Source organism: Tenebrio molitor, chromosome 2, assembly GCF_963966145.1.
Source record: "Tenebrio molitor chromosome 2, icTenMoli1.1, whole genome shotgun sequence".
Taxonomy (NCBI): domain Eukaryota; kingdom Metazoa; phylum Arthropoda; class Insecta; order Coleoptera; family Tenebrionidae; genus Tenebrio; species Tenebrio molitor.
In genome coordinates, this window is record NC_091047.1 from 13,765,542 (window position 1) to 13,784,724 (window position 19,183).

Below are 19,183 nucleotides of genomic sequence, written 5' to 3' on the forward strand. Positions count from 1 at the left end.
ACCCGCTTTCCTTACAACTTGTTAAACATCGTCATAAAAATAGTCGGCTGCTTCAACGAGAAAATGTTTGTTAAGTTCAACATAACAGGCAACAAAATTAAATTTTGAGGAAAGACATGCAATCTTTGGTCTGGAGTCGTTTTACTATTTTTTTTTTATATATGAATAAACACATATTGCTCTTGAAAGGAACAGTTTTATTTAGTAGGTACGTCGTCCTGATTTTTGAAAATAATGTAAATTCAATGAAATTAATTTTTCTATAGTTATTCCAGATTAATGAGACTTTAGTACGTAACACTTCAATAATTAAGTACCTAGTGGTTTTAGAGAGAAATTCTGAAAATAATGCTTTGATTTGAAATATCACACTAAAATGACATAATTTCAAAATCACCATTGACATTTTTTAAATGTGCCTCTTAAATTGAATAATGCATATAGTGACCTTCGAAGAGTAATAAAATCTTGCAGATTTTCTAAACATTTCAGAGATTTTTAGAATTTTAAATATCTTTATAAAATCAGCTCGTTTACCACATTTTACATTAAATGTCATTGTGCTTTATTCCTGATTTAAAGATATTTGGCATAATTAAATTTTAATTGGCATATTTAGTTTTATTACTTACTGGTCATTTACGTATTTACAATTTTCTTTATTTTTTACATTTTATTATCAAAAAAGTGTTATTTTATTTATTCCATTATCTGTTTAAGATGAATAAATATTGTCTTTATATTTTTTTCTAATTAATCTTAGTGGTAATATTAGAAAAAATTGCTCTTATTTCAAGTCGTCTGATGTCATACCCACTCCAGTTTCTTTAATTTTTTGTCGCAAACCCTTATCTGGTAATGTCTAAATGTCTAAAATAAAGAACTGCCTAGAATATTACCGATCATTATTTTTTTATCAACTTATAATTTATAAATGTACGAAAGCCGAAATTATATAAGTGTATATTTAAATGTTCGTTAATTTAAAAATAATGTTTCTAATACAGTGTGGAATAAAATGATTTACATCTAGTTACTTTTGCATTACCCTTGTAAAAATACGAAATGCCGCTCTACAAAAAAAAAAGAAAGCCTAACCTCAAAATATATATCCAAATTCCAAATGTGATTTATTGCGAAGGGATGATATGAATGCAAAGTTGAGATTGAAATAAAAAAGGAGCTAACAAAAGCAAGTCACAGCTAGTGTTGAAAGTGGCCACCAACGTTTGTTAAATCAATTTAGTAAATTGTAACAATTGTTAATTCGATTGATGACATTTAGTGACAGAACTAATAGTTCGGCACTTCGAAAAAAAAGTAGAGCGGTACAGGAAAATTTACATGTGCGAAAATTCCAAAGGTAACGAGATGTAAATCATTTTATTCCACACTGTAAAAATGTGAAAAATATTTGAAAACTGAAAAACAAGTAAAAATAAGATGGAAAAATAAATGCTACTCGACGTTTACGAACTGACTTTTTCACTTCGTCTTGAACTAGTTCTAGCAAGAAATACATACAGGGTTATTCTAAATGATTGTAGTCGAAGTAGGCGTGAAAACTGAATGTAAAATTTATGGTTGCCGCTCCACATAAAAAAATCATCAAAATGATGTGTTAAATTGGGTGCAAAACAACTCAATATTTTTAAAATTGATTGTAGAACAACTCAATATTTCTAGATTCAATCGTTAATTTAACAAAAATAAATAAAATCCTCATCACCGCACTTTTCACCTAAAAAATGACAGTGACAGCGACACAACTGACAGTTCACATGAAAGCGGCAAAAACGTAATAACATGGGCATGGCCTACTTCGACTACAATCATTTAGAATAACCCTGTATAATGATTAGGTTCTTAGACTGTTTTGATTTTAAATAAATCACAAACACTCGGTAAAAATCAAATGTAGTACAACGGAGTAAGCTTTTCTATTTATTGTGCTGTGCTACATTTACAAAAAATGGTATTCACAGTTTACCTAACCTAATTCTAAGTCAACAATTTCAACAATAATTGTGATAAGCCTGGTGATTTTTTAAGTCCCGACTAGAACATACCGGGACATTTTTTTAACATTGAACATAGTCCATACTTATTCCCTATGTTCAGTTTTAAAAAACACAGGTCAATGCATGTATGTAATCACGTAACCAAGGTAACGAAAATAAGTACTTGACAGTTTAACAAAATGGTCAAGTTGTTTGAAGAAGAAATACACATAATGCAGTTATTCTATGACAATCAGAGCATTAGAAATGTGCGTGACATTTCCAATGCAACACCTGATAAACCAATTCCATCAATCGGAACAATTTTTAACATTATTTCAAAATCTCTGGTGTTCTCTATAGTTGGTTGCATAGCAACTCACAATGCATTGATCTGTGTTTTTTAAAATTGAACATAGGGAACAAGTATGGACCATGTTCAGAGTTAAAAAAATGTCCCGGTATTTATATAATATACCGGGTGATTCAGATTGGTATTCGCGCCCCTATATCTTTTTTATTTTAAATTCATAAATTAAATAATTTATGAAACTACAATAGATGACGTTGTCAAATCTTGTCTACAATGACATATGTTAAAGTTAAAGACAGTCAATTTTTTTTTTTTTAATAGTATATTATACATTTCTTAGTCTATTCTTGTAAAGCTTTTTTTTATACATTTGAATGTGCAAAAAAAGTTGACACTTGCAATAGGAAAAAATCGAGAAAAAAAATAAAATCTAATTTAATTTATTCGAAAGTGTTATTTTCTAAAAAGAGCTAACTTCTTCCTAACTATACCGCTTTGAATGCATACACGATGAAAATACAGGGTGTCTCAAAAATGGCGCCCAATCTCTTGCGGGGTTAAACTATTTGAAGAGTTGAGTTCAATTTTGTTGTGAATTTTTTTTCCTTTGACTATTTTATAAGTTATACACATTTTAAAATAACAAATTTGGCAACATTGGTTGGTATGCACAATCAACTAAACCAATTCGCCTTTGAGGTCAATGTTGCCACTGTTATTTTAGCGTATTTTGCTAGGTCATTACTCTAAAAAGAATTACTTCGGTGTTGTTCCACTACCTAAAGGGGTCTTGGAAAAAGTAACATTGTAAAGTAATTTATAATTCAGCTGTAAAATTTGGTAATAAAGGAGATACATCTCTTTGAAATTACCATATTTAAGAGCAAGTTATACAAAATCTGTTGGTCCGATAAAATTTTGTATTGAGATTTACCTTCTCAGACTTCTATTCTTTAAGACCCTTAGGAGATTGGGCGCCATTTTTGAGACACCTGTATGTAGTTGAATTTTGATAGTGCATGAATGACATGATGAGTCTTGGGAATCGTATTCGAATTATTCGAATATTTGAATAGCTGACTATGTAAAATTCGAATAAGTGTAAATTCTAATATTCGAATAAAGTAAATTCAGGATGGATCGGGTATTTCACGGTCAAATAATTTTATTTTTTGGCTGTGTAATTCTTAAAATAGTAAGATGCAGGGTAGTAGCATAGTAAATTCGGTATGGATTTGGTATTTCGTCCGAGTCTCAGTTTTCTGACCGAGGCACACCCGAGGCTTAAACAAACAAGGTCAAATAATTTTATTTTTTGGCTACGTGGTTGTCTTGTAAGTAGTGACATGCAGGGAACCAACATAATGCGAATTTACAAATGTTTGACTAACTAGCTCTTTTTAGAAAATAACGCTTTCGAATAAATTAAATCATATTTTATTATTTTTCTCGATTTTTTTCTGATGTAAGTGTCAACTTTTTTTACACATTCAAATGTAGAAAAAAAAGCTTTACAAGAATAAGCTAATAAATGTATAGTGTACTATTTAAAAAAAAAAGTTGAGTGTCTTAACTTTGACATATGTCATCGTAGAAAAGATTTGACATCATCTATTGTAGTTTCACAAGCGATTTACAAATATATATGGTTTGCTATACTTTTTTCTTAAAACAAAAAGGATGTAGGCAAGGGCGTAGCGAGGTACGGGCAGGGAGGGGCAGCTGCCCCCCCCTAGAAGAGCGATCGGATAATGCTCACGAGCTCACGAATTATGGTATAAACTTTGGAAGGATAAAGGTATAGAAAGAGAAGGCTTGGAAAAATTAGACTTTACTGATGTATTAAAGGAGGCGGACACTTTCTTCCCGGCAACCAAAAAAGCCATACTTATATCGTTGGCACAACCGTGTACAACAAGTAATATAGAAAGGTCTTTTTCTACCCTGCGACGTGTCAAAACGTGGCTGAGGTCTACGATGACCGAAAACCGTTTAAACGGGTTGTGTATGTTAAGCGTACACCGGAAAATTGTCCAAGAAAAAAAAAATGAAATTGTAAGAGAAGTTTTAAATAAATTTAGTGAAGAACCGCGCAGATTACTCATCAAGTAATAAAGCTGGTTGTTACATTTTGTTTTTAATTTTTACCTCACCTCCACTACTAATGTGAGATACTCATATGTTAAAAATTATATTAAACGATTAAAACAATATAGTCTAGGATTTTCTTAATCTGCCCCCCTCTATATAGAATCCTGGCTACGCCCTTGGATGTAGGGCCGCGAATACCAATCTGAATCACCCGGTATACCGGGTGCCCCCGCGAGAAGTTCGGATGTGCTTTTTCTTTGGTGTCTTTAACGTTACAAATATGAAATTACCTTCAAATTGTTAAAAATATTCAATTTTAAACTCAAAAATATCAAAAAATTTCCTTGGTAATTTAACACTTCTTTTGCTGAGAGGTATTAAAAATGATGTCCTCTTTTATGAGGGCTGGGGACGACTGGGGCAGAATAGTGAATTGACGACTATACTAATTTCCGTCCCCCTACGATATGACCTACATTTAAAAAATTTCAAATTTGTAACTTTAAAAAGTCCAGAGGTCGCGCTAACACCTGGTATAGTAAAACACATACCTCCTAGTCAAATCTAGGTTAGGTCGTTATGTTATTGTGATTGTTATTTTAATGACGATCTAGAAATAATGATCATTCGGCAGCACCTCGGCTATTCTTTGGATCTCAGCAATTATAATAGAGAACTGTCACGGTGTGGAAAGAATTATTTAATGGGCGTTAGAGAGCTTACACGCTACATGAAACGCTATGATTTAGACTGGCTATTATTCCGAAGCATGAGAGATAGTTTATATGGAATGCGTAATAGAATGAACCGCATTTATGTATGTACTTGGTCTGAAGATCACAAAGCGCTGAAGAGTCCAATGGAATCGTAAATAGCAACCGGAGTCTGGGCACAGCCGGAGCCGACGTCTATAAACCAACTCTGTCTACACGGAAACTCTCGCTAATCCTGGACCATGTCCAACCGTCCGGATTCTTATTAATCGCTTGTTCATTTTGAAGCTTAGTGTCACGAACTAGAAGTTTCACTTAGCGGCAGCCGCGAAAGAAGTGAAAGAGACACCGCACGAACACGCCTCTTCTATTACACGAAAGCTCCACCGCGGTAAGACGGATGTAACGTAAAATATATGTTTACTTTTCTTTATTATTTATAGCAAGTCGGTTGAGGAGTGATGCTATCGTGCAAATGGGATCTTATTTCATACACCAGCATGTTATAGATATTATATAGCGCCAAGTAGAAGAAATATTTGCACACAAGATTAATTGCTCTTGTGATTTATTTGCAGAGACACTATGCAAATATTTTTATGACAATTTAAAGAAGTTTTATTTTGGTTTGCTACTCGGGTTCTTCAAGTAGAAATTAAATGTGATCTCGGTTTCCATTTAGATCTTAATCTTGGTGCTAAGTGCATTAGAAACTGCCGCTGTGGAATTTATATAATTGACCATAAATGCACCCGTTTAGCATTTTCTCTACGCGAGTTATTTTTTTTACAACTATGTAACAATCGTTTCTAAACGTTTCAAATGCAAAATACTGAACGTGTGGGGTCATGTATAATGTTAAATGTATTGTTGTTTTTATAGCTACTTTGTAATCTTACGGTTTATAAATACATCCTTTATCTTTCTCTTTTGATGAATTAAGTAAGGAAAAATATCTCTTATACAATAAACGTCACACATGTGCGCTTCTGACCAATATAAAAAGAGAAACAACAGTGTTAAAAATGTTCTTAAAATAGTCCTAGTTAGAGTGAATTTTCCCATCAAATTGCAATTTTTATAAATCAAAATAGCGACGCTAAAAATGTATCACTCAAAATTTTTGAACGAGAAGCATTTATGTTAATTTTTTTGTAAATGTATACTTTTTAGAAAAAAGAGTGTGTTGAAGAAAATTTCCAATAGTTTTTATTTTTTGCCGAATTTTATGTGACCTTTTGGAGTATTATTTACACTAATTTGAAGTTAATAGTACCTAATTTTATACGATATGTCATATTTAAGATAGCAGCTTGTGATTCTGAACAACTCTTTTTATAGCAACTTCCTTCGATTGCAATTGAATTTATATGTCACAAGCGCCGGCACCACTTTTTAACTTTGTTTCACTTTTTGAACACAATTTCCAAATGTGGCCATAAAGAATTTCTTTTTTTCAATCTCCAGTTAACACTTCTGGACATTCTAATTGGATTCGTTTTCAGACATAGTACACATCATTGTGATTTTTGTCTTTAAAGACGATACAGGACCTCCCTATGAAGGGCGCACTGCTGAGACCTTCCTCGTCTTTTCAAACGCTTGGTCACAGTGCTGGGTTCTGCCATTTAAATCGCGTATCCTTTCAAAAACATCCAAAAATCGCAAAACCCTAGCAGTAGCGGATAACAGATGCAAGAGCGTTGGTCAAGGCGGTTCCTTGTGGAGTCCCGAATAGCAAAGATGTGAAGACTTGGCATCGGCTACTCGTTCTCTTTAACTTGGAACCATTTATCGACAATGAACAAGAAGTAGAAGTAGCGTGCCGAGTCGGACGCGTATTCAAGTAGCTTGCTGCTTATTTTTATTTCTGCTGATGTGTGGCGTAGCTTCATCAGCTTTTATGAAACAGGTGAAAGACCACAAATTCATTTCAACACTTGTTCCTGCCCAAGTACGGTGCAGTGAGTAGTTGATATTATGTCGGACACATATAAGGTTTGCTTCACATTTGTATCGGGTGTTTTTTTAAATTTCACCCCATAATAGGCGTTGAAGGGTTGATTGTGAACGCACCATGCAGGTTACGCATCACGGATCAACTGTTTAAATCTTACGTTTTACATTAGTGGTGGGTTCACAACGCCTACTACAAGGTGAAATTTAAAAAACACTCGATATAAGAAAAATTAGCTACGTCAGGAACCACATGTTTCTTTCGATGCATTCGATTTGTTATAGAATATTTCCAAAAATCTTTTATTGTTAAAGCTTACACTCAATTTAGCATAATGCAATGCAGTTATGCATAGTCGGAATGGAAAACCAAAAGAAGTTTTTTAATTCAACTACATTCAACCATGAGGTGGCGCTGTCCAATTTCCATAATACATATTTGAATTAATTTATTTTCTATTCTTCTATATTTTCTATTGGAATTCATACACATGTAAATGTTTTATTAATTATTATTCATTTAATAATCAAACAAAACCACATAGATCTTTTTTTTTAATTATATTTGAAATAAAAAAATTTGTATGATTTTTAATAAGTAAGTATGTATTAGCAGATTTATATCAACGAAAAGATTCTAATCAAGATCGTGAATAAAATAAAAACGTTTAGCGAGGTTAAAGAGAAGCAGACATTTTTTTTTGATAGACTATTCCATTGTTTGAAAGATCTATTCGTCAAGAAGTTCATCCGACAGTTTTAAATGGTTATTTTGCAACTTGAGTAGATGTATCCACGAATTCTTATTGAACCGAGGCTTCTAGGAAGAACCATAAAAAAGCCGAGTCTGAATCTAGTGCTCCATTGTTCTCCAGAGACAAGCTGAAAAAATTAAACAAATATTTTGTATACTTAAAATAGTGTCCATTAAGCTGAGGTAAACTTTCCCGGGTTCAATTTTCTGCCATTTTATGTTACAAAAGTACCATTTTAAAAATAACTGATTTTCTTACAGGACACATTATGAATTATATGTATAAAATAATGTTATCAATGATAATAATGATCAGATCCAGCTGAAAGAAATACATATTTGTAATGCCAATAATTTTCTTTGCTGGGATAATTATTGATGCGATACTTGCCAGAAGCAGTTTTGGCACAATTTTCACTGCTGAATTTAATTGTTGTTATTACTGTGTTTAAAACAGACGAAAGGCTGATCTGATTTCTGATAGGTCTGTAAATTATGCGTTCTAAAAAATGGGCGAGATTTTTGTTTTTGGGCGTGTTTCTACGTTAAAATTGCATTATGTGCATAATAATCATAATAACATAATATGAAGAGAAAGTCGGGTCCGGTATATAATTTAGGAGGCGCAAGAGATTATTCTTTAATATATAAATAAATAAAAACAAGGGAGAGCAGTACCTTAAAGCGACGGCGGTGCATAAAAGCACAGAATAATTAAATAGTATATTAGCATCCCTTTCCTCGACAACCCACGATACTTGAATACTCTGAATCATAACTCTGGCTTGCCTCACTCACGATTCACCGACACGTGGGTCGACTTTGAAATGTGGATGGTGTTAATCAAAATAATTAAATTGCGGCTCTTAAAACGCGATTAACAATGTAGAAGGATTTGTAGGTTATTTTATTCACGTCACATCTTTCAGCTTTCAGCGGTTGTCGTACTTCGTAAATCTTTAAGCTCGATGCGTTTAGTTATCCTGTAAATTGACAATAACCCATAATATGGGGTATTTGACACTGATTTCCAGCAACTGAATCATTAAAGTCACGCTTGTGCCATTATGTCAGAACGTCCTAAGAAGAAAATCAATTTTTATTATAATAAGTATGTAAGTATAAGCAAAATTCTTTTTAACGTATTAAGCCTGTATTGACATTTATTATCGAAGCAAGTGGAACGCTTCTTTGTTACTTGAACATAACTAATTCTAACAATGAATAATAAATGACAGAAAGTGTAAAAGTAATGAAGCTATAAATTAATTCCGTGACAAACCTGACAACTAGTAAAATAGAGTAGAGTTGCATAACTATATTCTTCAGTGAAGAAATCGAAGTCAAAGTCAGTGGCGGCTCGTAACATTTTTGGCTGGGTGGGCAGACATTTTAATGTTATTATTACATTTTTTATTATGTTTGTTGTAATTGCTGGAAAGGAATTTCTGTGTTAGTCACTGCTAATTGCAGTGTCCAGCAAGAACCTACGGGAAGGTTCAGAAAATCTCTTGCCGGGAAAGGAATTAGGAATAGGAAGTGTTATTTGTTATTATGGAAGTGATGAGAGTGTTAATATATAGTCAACAAAAATAACAAATTTTCCATAAACATAAAACAAAAAATAAATTCTCAATAAAGTAAATAAAATAAATTCTAAATAAACAAAAAAATGATGTTGCATTTTTTTATAAATTAAATCGATCGGCGAAATAATCAATTACCTGGTCAAAAAATGTATCCGTTTTACGCAATGATTTTATTAATTCTTTTTCTATCGAAATTTGACTGAGATTATTTAGTCGAAATTGATCTATTGTGTTGAATCATAAGAAGACAAGAATTCCGAGAGTTTCCTATAATTACGGCGATTTGACGAGTCTTCTTTTTTATTGTGACCTGGGAAAGCTCAATTCTTCTTTTCCAAAGAATTTTCTATGTTTTTTTGTTCGACGCTGTCAGAATTTGAGAATTTTCTCCTGTGTGAATGGATTTTGATGAATTTGACAACTTGTCAAAACGAAACGTCAAGCTAATTTTAAAGATTTTCACCCATTTGAAGCCTTGGGGGGGGGGGGGTGGGTGCTCGTCGAACAAAAAAACGTTGTATTCAACTCGTTAAATAAATAACTATTGCTTTCCAAATAATTTTAATTTTAAGGCCGCGTACGTATGATCTTTAGATTTCCCGTGTTTTTCGACCGATTGATGCAACGTCTTCAAATTATCGACTCCTGTCGTACACGGTGGGCTTTTTAATTTGGAATTGTTGAACAAAAGACAGGGCCAGCAAAAAAATTACTTTTGATTTCACTACCCGTCAGCCAATGACACGATGAATTAAATTTACGATTAGAATGAATTTAATGAAGGGGTTCGCCTGTCTAATTGTTTAATAAAAACTTTGTCATCGTACGATAATTTATTAAACGCGTTTGTCATTAAATAATTAACCAAATCACCGTTATTTCTTACTAATTCTCGCAAATTCTTCGTGACGAATTGACGAACTACCACACGAAAACCAACGATCTTGCCAACGACTAAGTTGTGCGGACGTTACCGATTAGGTACCGATTCTTGACGAAGTTACAGGGAAGACATGTCTGGCCTGCTACGAGTATTATACGAATGAATTTATTTATTATTGTTTTAATAGCTTTATGGTTTATTTTAGACATATGCTGTCGCGGAGGTTTTTGAAGATTTTTCTCTGATATTCAACTTTCTTTTATAACTTTTTTTTATATTTTTAAGAATAACGCCAGCGTTTTGCAAAAATTAAATCTTGGTCAAAGAAAAATTATTTTAATATTTTTTTTATTTAAAATTAAGTGAATAATTTCTCACAATTACTAGTTATTTCAATGTATCTTAGCCCTAAATATTATTACACAAAATTTGGAATAAATCAATTGAACAGGTTGGGAGAAATTAAATAAAATGTGTACAAATGAATGCTTTTCACTCAGGGCAGACATGTCTTGCCTTAATTACTCAATCTTAAACAAACGTTTCTACTTCGGTCTCTTTCTTTCGCAGTTTCGCACGGTTAGCCACAATACTCGTAGAGCTTTCATATTTCAACGAACACCTCTCAGGGAAGCCATGTCTACCCTGACAAAAATTCGCCTTGGAAATGTTTTGATGTACCTATAAAAACATTTACTTTCTAATAACAAATCATCAATTAAATAATTGGTAAATTTAAAAATTAAAATACATACATTTAAAAAAAATATGTCATTTGGTTTTGGGTGGGCACTGCCCACCCTGCCACCCCTGACGAGCCGCCACTGGTCAAAGTACACATAGGGCCAGTTTACAGAAGTGAAATTAAGTTTTTAATCGTAATCAAATTCCAGATTAACTGAACACGAATTAAATATTTAATTATCTTTCTATAAACTGACCCTTAAAGTATTAGATACATTTAAAATAAGTGTATAATTTGTTTCAAAATCAAAAATCCACCAACACTGCATTCTACCTCGAAAATACAACCGACAACAACGTCGCCAACTTTTGTTTTTAGTGTGTTTGCAAGCGTCAGAAAAAAGTGGGGTTATGAAAGAAAACTATTGACAGTCATTTAGGTCGTAATTCATCGTGTTTTTTTGTTCTCATTTTATTATATCACTCAAAAGTTATGATATGGTAGCTACCACCTTTTTGTATATAATAATTCTTTTGTGTTACGTAAATAAACTCAACAGTTCAATGTCAAATTTTGGCGGGAGGTTAGGCCAACCAAAAAAAATAAAACTTATTCTAGGGATTTCTTTTTTTGTGCCAACATAATTCAACAGGTGATGGATTTTTGATTTTGAAACACATTATAGGTACTAGAATGGTCGGCAACTGAACTGCTTTTAACAAAATCGTTAATAGTATATTATGCAACAAGATTTATAAACTGCACGATTTTCATTCGGGACAAGCGGGAGCGTCTAGAGAAGTTGCATACTATACTTTTTCTACGACCAAATAAACAAAACAAATAAAACAAGTAACTTCTTTATTAAACGTGAATTTAAACAGAAAATTCGAAACTGATTGCAATTTGCAACGCCTTATCGAGCCTTACCGAGTTTCGTGAATGACCCCCTTATAAAATTAAATCTTTTTGTATCTAGTTTTGTAGCATAATGTAGTAGGTATATAACAGACAATTATTTAAGGAAAATTCAAGTACAAAATAATTATTTTTTTAAAGAAAAATGTTAATATGTATTGTATACTATTTACACTTGGATTGTGACTGACATGGAGATGACTGTTTTTCGTTTTTTTAAACCTTGGAATGGGTATTTATCAACCAAGCAGAACAGTAACTAATAATTTTATTGAAATACCTAATCTTACTCATTACTGGAATTTCCACAGTTTACTGTGACTATGTAGGAGATAAGGTCATAACTATTTCAGAATTAATCAAGGTTAACTGCACAAAGACTTAAGCAGAAGAGGAAAGTACTCCATTAACAGATTCTAATAATGATGTATGTAATTATCTTGTAAAATACGGATACAACTTGTGCAGGAATAGAATAAAAACGACTTGAATAAAATCCCATCATTTTATAAATAGAATCTTATGAAAGAAATGTTATGACGACATTTTCGCAAAGAAAACTGTTACTGACAATTATTATCCATTTAGTTAAACAGAAGTGATGGGTTGAAAAATTGAACTGGTTTTTAGACAAATGACAACAAAATAGTAAACTTAATTACTACATGGGTGTAGGCATTTAAAAATGTTGGTCACAAAAGACACAACACAGGAGGCTTTTGCTTTGTGTGAATATTATAAACAAGAACATTTTCGAAATCTAAAAATGTAAAAAACACATAAGAAATGCTTACACGCACGAAGGGACATAAATCTAACTTTTTTTTTACAGAAAATGGTGGTTTAAAAAGATATGCATGGTAAAAACCACATAAAAGTTCTGAGATACAATATTTTTACTACCCTTGATTTTCAAAATAAAAAAGCTAATTTAAATGATTGCACACTCTTGACATTAGTGACATTGCAGTAGACCTGTTTCAGCGTTTTTCATGTAGGTCAGTACTTTTCAAGATAATCCCGGTGAATACTTGTCATTGGACCAACTGTTCTTGCTACACTACATATGAAGAATGTTGAATTACAGAAGCCAAGATCCCTCTCTCTTCAAATTAACATAATGTTTCTTATTGGCATTATTACCTCTAAATTTAAAACTGTAAATTATAAAATTTAATCAAAAAGAAAGGTATAATTAAATATTAATCAAATTAATATTTAACAAAGTATGTATGTGTTTAAATTTTAAATACCTAGTATGTATTATCAGTTTGTGCAAAGTTGTTGTTGTAACGTGTGAAATATTAAAAGTCAACGAAGAGTCTTTTCATTATACTTTTTAATTATGAAATATAATAATAATAAGTTCTCATTCAACAAACCCACATCTAAATTTACAACTAAAGTTTCTTTATTGCTGCATGATTTTAGCAAAGAGTCAAAAAAATCCTTTGACTAACAGTATGCCTAAAAATTTCTAATCAAAGTTAACTTTGCCACATTTTACATTCGTTCATTTTGAGAATTTTAATTGACGAGATATTTTTACTTATACCTACTAAAATTTACTCATACCGTTTTTTGTTTTAATCGAGCGATTTAAATACATATGTAGCACGATCATATCTAGTTTATTTAACGAGTTCATGTGTAAATTGGGCTTTTTTGGCATGAGTGGACCAGTTTAAAAGGCGAGTGAAACAAGCGTTTTAAAGGGCCACGAGTGCCAAAAAGACCAATTTACACACGAACGAGTTGAATACAACGTTTTTGACAAGTTGTGACATTTATCAAAATCCGTTCACACAGGAGAAAATTCTCAAGTTCTGACAAATTCGAACAAAAAACATGTTATGTTGGCACCACATGTGGAGATGACCTGTCCGCGAATTTTTGTCCGAAATCAACGGTATAAATTCAATAGCAAAATTTAGTAGAATGATAAATAACTGTTCCTGTTTTGTTACTAGTTCTTTGACTTTTGGTACATTGTTCGATTTTTTTAACATGAAACAAATAACTTAGTAGTGATTACGTATGGTTGGACGGAGCTATTATTAAAAAAAATATTGCTGGGTGTGACTTTTAAAATAGAACAGCTTTTTTACCCTACTACCTTTATTTTAAACATGAAAGTTACTGAAACCTATCAATACAAAAAAGATGTACATCAGTAGCTTATTTTTCTTCAACACGTGCGTTATTGTGTTTCAACGTGGGACAAGCATACTGCTGGAACTCGTCGGTTCCATCACGAGCCCATGTTCGGGGTTTTCAGTGCCAAACTTGCCAATTGCATCGGTTTTTATGTTGACACATAACTCGACCAAAGGTGGCGAGACTAGTTTTCTGCCAACAAAATTCACGCGCAGATAAATTTAAAAACCACGTACAGGTACTTGAATAAAACACGCCTATTGTTCCCACTATCGGAACAAGTAGGATGAACGTAGCCTGTAGATAGAACCATGATGGGTAAATGTGGGTACATAAAGTCACGCAATCACGTATTAATTGGTGTGCTTCGTGCAGTTTGAATGACGGCATCGGCTCGTGGGAGGCGCTAAATCATTAGCGGCAATTGATTTATATAGGCAATGATCACCGACGAGGAACAAACGACTATTAAACTCGACTCATGATTTTATCAATGGTCTTCCAAACTAATAAAAGTACTTTAATGTTTCTCAGTCTCATGTGAGAAATATGGGATGTCAAACGTTTTGCTCACATTTTTGCAGCTCATACACAGTGTAGCGCTTGATGAATGCTAAATAGTTGTGTTAGGAGAATCCTCGTGCTTAAAGGTCGTTAATGGAGCTAATGAAGTTGTTACTCTGGTAATTATCATTGATGTGTTCGGCTGTTAATTGTTGCAACTGCGGCCCACAGGTTCTTATCTGCTCGTCTAATTGATGCGATATGCTAATCCGAAGATTTAATACCTGATCACTTACATGACATCTCTTCATTTTTACCGTCTGATTATTATTAACTCCTGACCAAAACAGACGGTAATAATTTATGAGAGTAAACCCGGCTCGAAATAGTCTTGAACTATTACAAAGATGTTACTCTTTGATTCTTATGTGATTAAAAAAGATAATAAAAGAGACATCCTGTGGTGTTCTGTTATTCTACACTTTAATTAATTAATTCAGCTATCAAACATTCATTTGTTATATTTTTTCCTCTCTGAATTCATGTTCTGGATAATTTGTTTGCGACAAATAATAATAATAATAATAATTAATCTATGGAAATATTTTGCTTCTTAGGGACCTGGTATAAAATCGACATTGACTTTATAATTCTTTGTACATATTTAAAATTTTCTACTTAAGGAATATAAAAAAAGATCTTATTTTATTTTATTTATACAGGGTATTTCACGAGTGATGATGAGCCCGACGGAATTAAAAATGCAACCCACAATACATTCCAAAGGATGTTTATTTAAAAAACATAAAACATAGTTAGCTGTGCAGTTTCGTAAATTTTGACATAAACGTCATTCACTTGGTTAAAATTGTGAAAATACGAAGAGTTGTTTTATTCATCATAAATCAGGATCATGTCTGCTTTCTCATCGTACATACATTTTAATCGTCGTATCACAGATTCATAATGTCATTTTCAAGCAATACAATATGTATTTAAAATAGTCACTTTAACTTTGGAAATGTATTGTGGGTTGCATTTTCAATTCCGCCGGGATCATTTTATCACTCGTAAAATACCCTGTATATTAAATTGTTTTAATAGATATTTATAAAATTTATATGTATAGCTTTGGAACTAAATAATTTGTCATTAAATTACGCTTTATTACATTTTAAGGTGGAACCGTCAAATTATTCATGGTAATTAAATACTTTTGATCATTTTCAATTTCTAAAACAAAAATTTGAAAGGTCACATAAATAATAAAAACCAAATTCAATCAAATATTTCCAGTTTATCCTTCTTAATGAGATATAAATATGATTATTAATGATTTTAAACGATCTAGATTATTAATTTAAATACCTTAATGTTTCTAAACGACCGTTTTTTTGTGAGCACAAATGTTATAGTTTTCGACATTTACGACAAATTAATGCAGAACCCTAATCCTTTCAGGCTCCAGGGAGGCTGCTTTCACATACGCGATTTCCAGTGCCGGAGTGGCCTACGCCGTGACGTCTGCGTGTGCTCGGGGAAATATATCCGCCTGCGGCTGTGCTCCAGGTCCGAAACCGCGGGAGCCGGCGCCGTCCGGATGGAAATGGGGTGGATGCAGCGTAGACATCAACTTCGGGATGAGGTTCGCTCGCAAGTTCATGGATGCCCGAGAACTCGAAGGCGACGAAAGAAGTCTGATGAACCTCCACAACAACAAGGCTGGGAGAAAGGTTCGTGTCAGCACCATCGTCATTATGAGGCTCGCGTGTAGCGTTTGTAAACCCAAAATTCCCGTCTTTTGTGGCCGAAGATGGACCCGCATCTAAATCTTCGTCAATGAGATCACGGCTAACTACCGCAGACAACTACCACATCATTCAGGACCTGTCAATTAGGGACTCGGACGCGAAAAAATATCGATGATGGCCATGAGAACTGATCTGGTAGTACGCCAAACGCGATTCCGATGGAATTCTCTAAATGATTTTTAAATTGCCTACAAACTTGTTTGCGGTTAACCGGAGTAATCATGTGGTGTATCGCCATCAAAGTCGTCGTTTTGATAAATGACCAATGAAATTCTTCTCATGTGGTGTTTTTGACAAACCTTTACTTGTCAATCGATTTCTCTGTTCATTTTGTGGTCCAGTCAATAATGCAGCATTTTCTTCCCAACTAATTAACAGAAGAAAAGCAAATCTAGAAATAATCTAGCAAATAAATTGATTTGCCCAGTAAGGTTTTCTATTTATTAAAGTTTTTAAAGTCTGTGAGAAGAATGTATTTGTAATTACGAAGACCTAACTGTTTCTGTGTATGACGTTTTATGAGAATTTCAGAACATTTCCAGAACTCCTTTCTATATTGAAAATAAAAAATCAATAATTTTTACGTATTGGTTCTCCGTTGACTGATTTATTACCTAAATAAAATGAAACAAGTGTTGAAAGATCTTGTTGTCTTCAGCATCGTAAATCCTATAAGGTGAAGAATTTCAAAGTTTGTTATTTTTATCCACACACTTAGTTATTACCCGCAGACTAATTTTATAAATTGCTACCTAGTCCATTGTTAGATTACATAAATCAACTCCGATTACTCACCAATAATGAGATATAAACATACCAATGAAGTTATTTCAGTAGCCTGAAGTCGTTTCTTTTTGAAACATGCGTCTAGAAGGTGACCCCAGGCGCATGCAAGTGCACATTTTGCACACTTATTTATTATTACGCCAAGGGGTGTAACGTCTAAGCGCAGAGTAAAACTGTGGATTGCGAGAAAACAATTACACATTCTGCATTGTAATTTTTCAGGCGGTAAAAACGAGTCTGCTGACTGAATGCAAGTGTCACGGCGTTTCTGGAAGCTGCACGATGAAAACTTGTTGGAAAACTCTTCCAGGATTCAGACAGGTCGGCGATACCTTAATGAAGAAGTATTACAGAGCACGTCCAGTGACATCCACTATATCGCCAGGTCCTAGAGGCATCGATTCGTATCGAAGGGCGCGCAAGATACATTTAGTTTTAAAGAAAGGCAAAATGGCGATTAAGAAGACACCAAAAAAATCGGACTTGGTGTTTTTGCAAACGTCACCCAATTACTGCGAACGCGACTTGGCAGCGGGCTCCTTAGGAACGGTTGGTAGATCGTGCAATCGGACTTCTAGAGGTGACACTTGTGCTTACTTCTGCTGACTTGTTGTGACCGATTTGTTGCAGGAAATGATGGTTGCGATCTGATGTGCTGCGGCAGAGGATACAACACACATCAATATACCAAGACGTGGCAATGTAGATGCAAGTTTCACTGGTGTTGCTATGTCGATTGTGACACCTGCAGTGAAAGAACTGAAGAATACACTTGCAAATAACTAATATTCTTAATACTCGCGTTTTTAGTGTTAGTTAAGTTTCCAGTAACGCACAACTCGTACTTCAACGTTCGCCAGTTACCATAATTTTTAAACGTATTTTTTACTTTGTGTACATAATAAATACTCTTCCAATACTGACTTTGTAATATTTTGTGTTTGTACAGATTTTGATGTCGAATTAGATGTAGGAGAGCGTAGCCGACTTGACAATTTAATTGTTAACTAGTTAATTTTAATTTTAAAAACTAACTCAGCTGTAGATTAGTGTTTTAGTAATAGTTGATAAATTATTTATTATATCAATTTTATCCACTAATCATTACAAATACTGTGCTTTGTAAAACTGCAAATAAATTTTTACAAATTTATGTTCTTTTTTATTTCAGTAAAACGGTACAATTTTTTTTTCAAGCAAAACATAATATACTATTATATCGGGTGTGTCTAAAAAGACGGACAGGCATTTCAGTAGCATAGCATAGCATAACATAGACTGCAGCTTTTAGTTAAATAAAAAACTTTCAGAAAGTGGAAATGAAAATGGTCGTTGGTCAAAACTCCTAATAACTGTCATATTGGGATACATAGCGTATGTCCGTGCAGCTAAATACCAAGTTATTCATCTGCGGTAAAACTCATTTTGAAAACAATATGAAAACGGTTACAATTTAAAGGTGTTCTTTTTTCGTTACTATGATACTATTCGCATGTTAGCAATGCTGCCGCGTTTGAAAACTACTCCCCCACACTGAATTTCATCATATTCAACACTGTTGGTGGCACCTTTGGAAGTTGGCACATACAATTATGTTCCCACATCAATTACAGGATTATTTAGTTTTACAGATACATATTCTAAATGATTGTAGTCGAAGTAGGCCATGTCCATGTTATTACGTTTTTGCCGCTTTCATGTGAACTGTCAGTTGTGTCGCTGTCACTGTCATTTTTTAGGTGAAAAGTGCGGTGATGAGGATTTTATTTATTTTTGTTAAATTAACGATTGAATCCAGAAACATTGAGTTGTTCTACAATCAATTTTAAAAATATTGAGTTGTTTTGCACCCAATTTAACACATCATTTTGATGATTTTTTTTATGTGGAGCGGCAACCATAAATTTTACATTCAGTTTTCACGCCTACTTCGACTACAATCATTTAGAATAACCCTGTAATTTAGTTGTAACTTCCAAAAGTTCTTGTGCGTTAACGAAATCCCAAATGCAAAAAAAAAAGT

The 19,183-nt window shown here is 33.2% G+C and overlaps 1 protein-coding gene and 1 long non-coding RNA gene across 4 annotated transcripts in view; one reads left to right on the plus strand and one right to left on the minus strand.

The window, feature by feature from the left end:
* Window positions 1-18,313, plus strand: part of Wnt2 (Wnt oncogene analog 2) — a 60,273-nt gene extending 41,960 nt beyond the window's left edge. For all 3 annotated transcript variants that reach the window (XM_069037398.1, XM_069037399.1, XM_069037397.1), the window contains exons 3-5: window positions 16,025-16,296; window positions 17,383-17,740; window positions 17,791-18,313. In XM_069037398.1, the coding sequence (XP_068893499.1) occupies window positions 16,025-16,296; window positions 17,383-17,740; window positions 17,791-17,942 (782 nt within the window). In that variant the 3' untranslated portion in view covers window positions 17,943-18,313. The remainder of the gene's footprint in view (window positions 1-16,024; window positions 16,297-17,382; window positions 17,741-17,790) is intronic.
* LOC138124462 (uncharacterized) lies at window positions 10,622-11,137 on the minus strand. The gene is made up of 2 exons (XR_011157153.1): window positions 11,055-11,137; window positions 10,622-10,980 (listed from the first exon to the last, which is right to left on the minus strand). It is a non-coding gene; the product is annotated as an uncharacterized lncRNA (long non-coding RNA).
* Window positions 18,314-19,183: the final 870 nt, after the last annotated feature.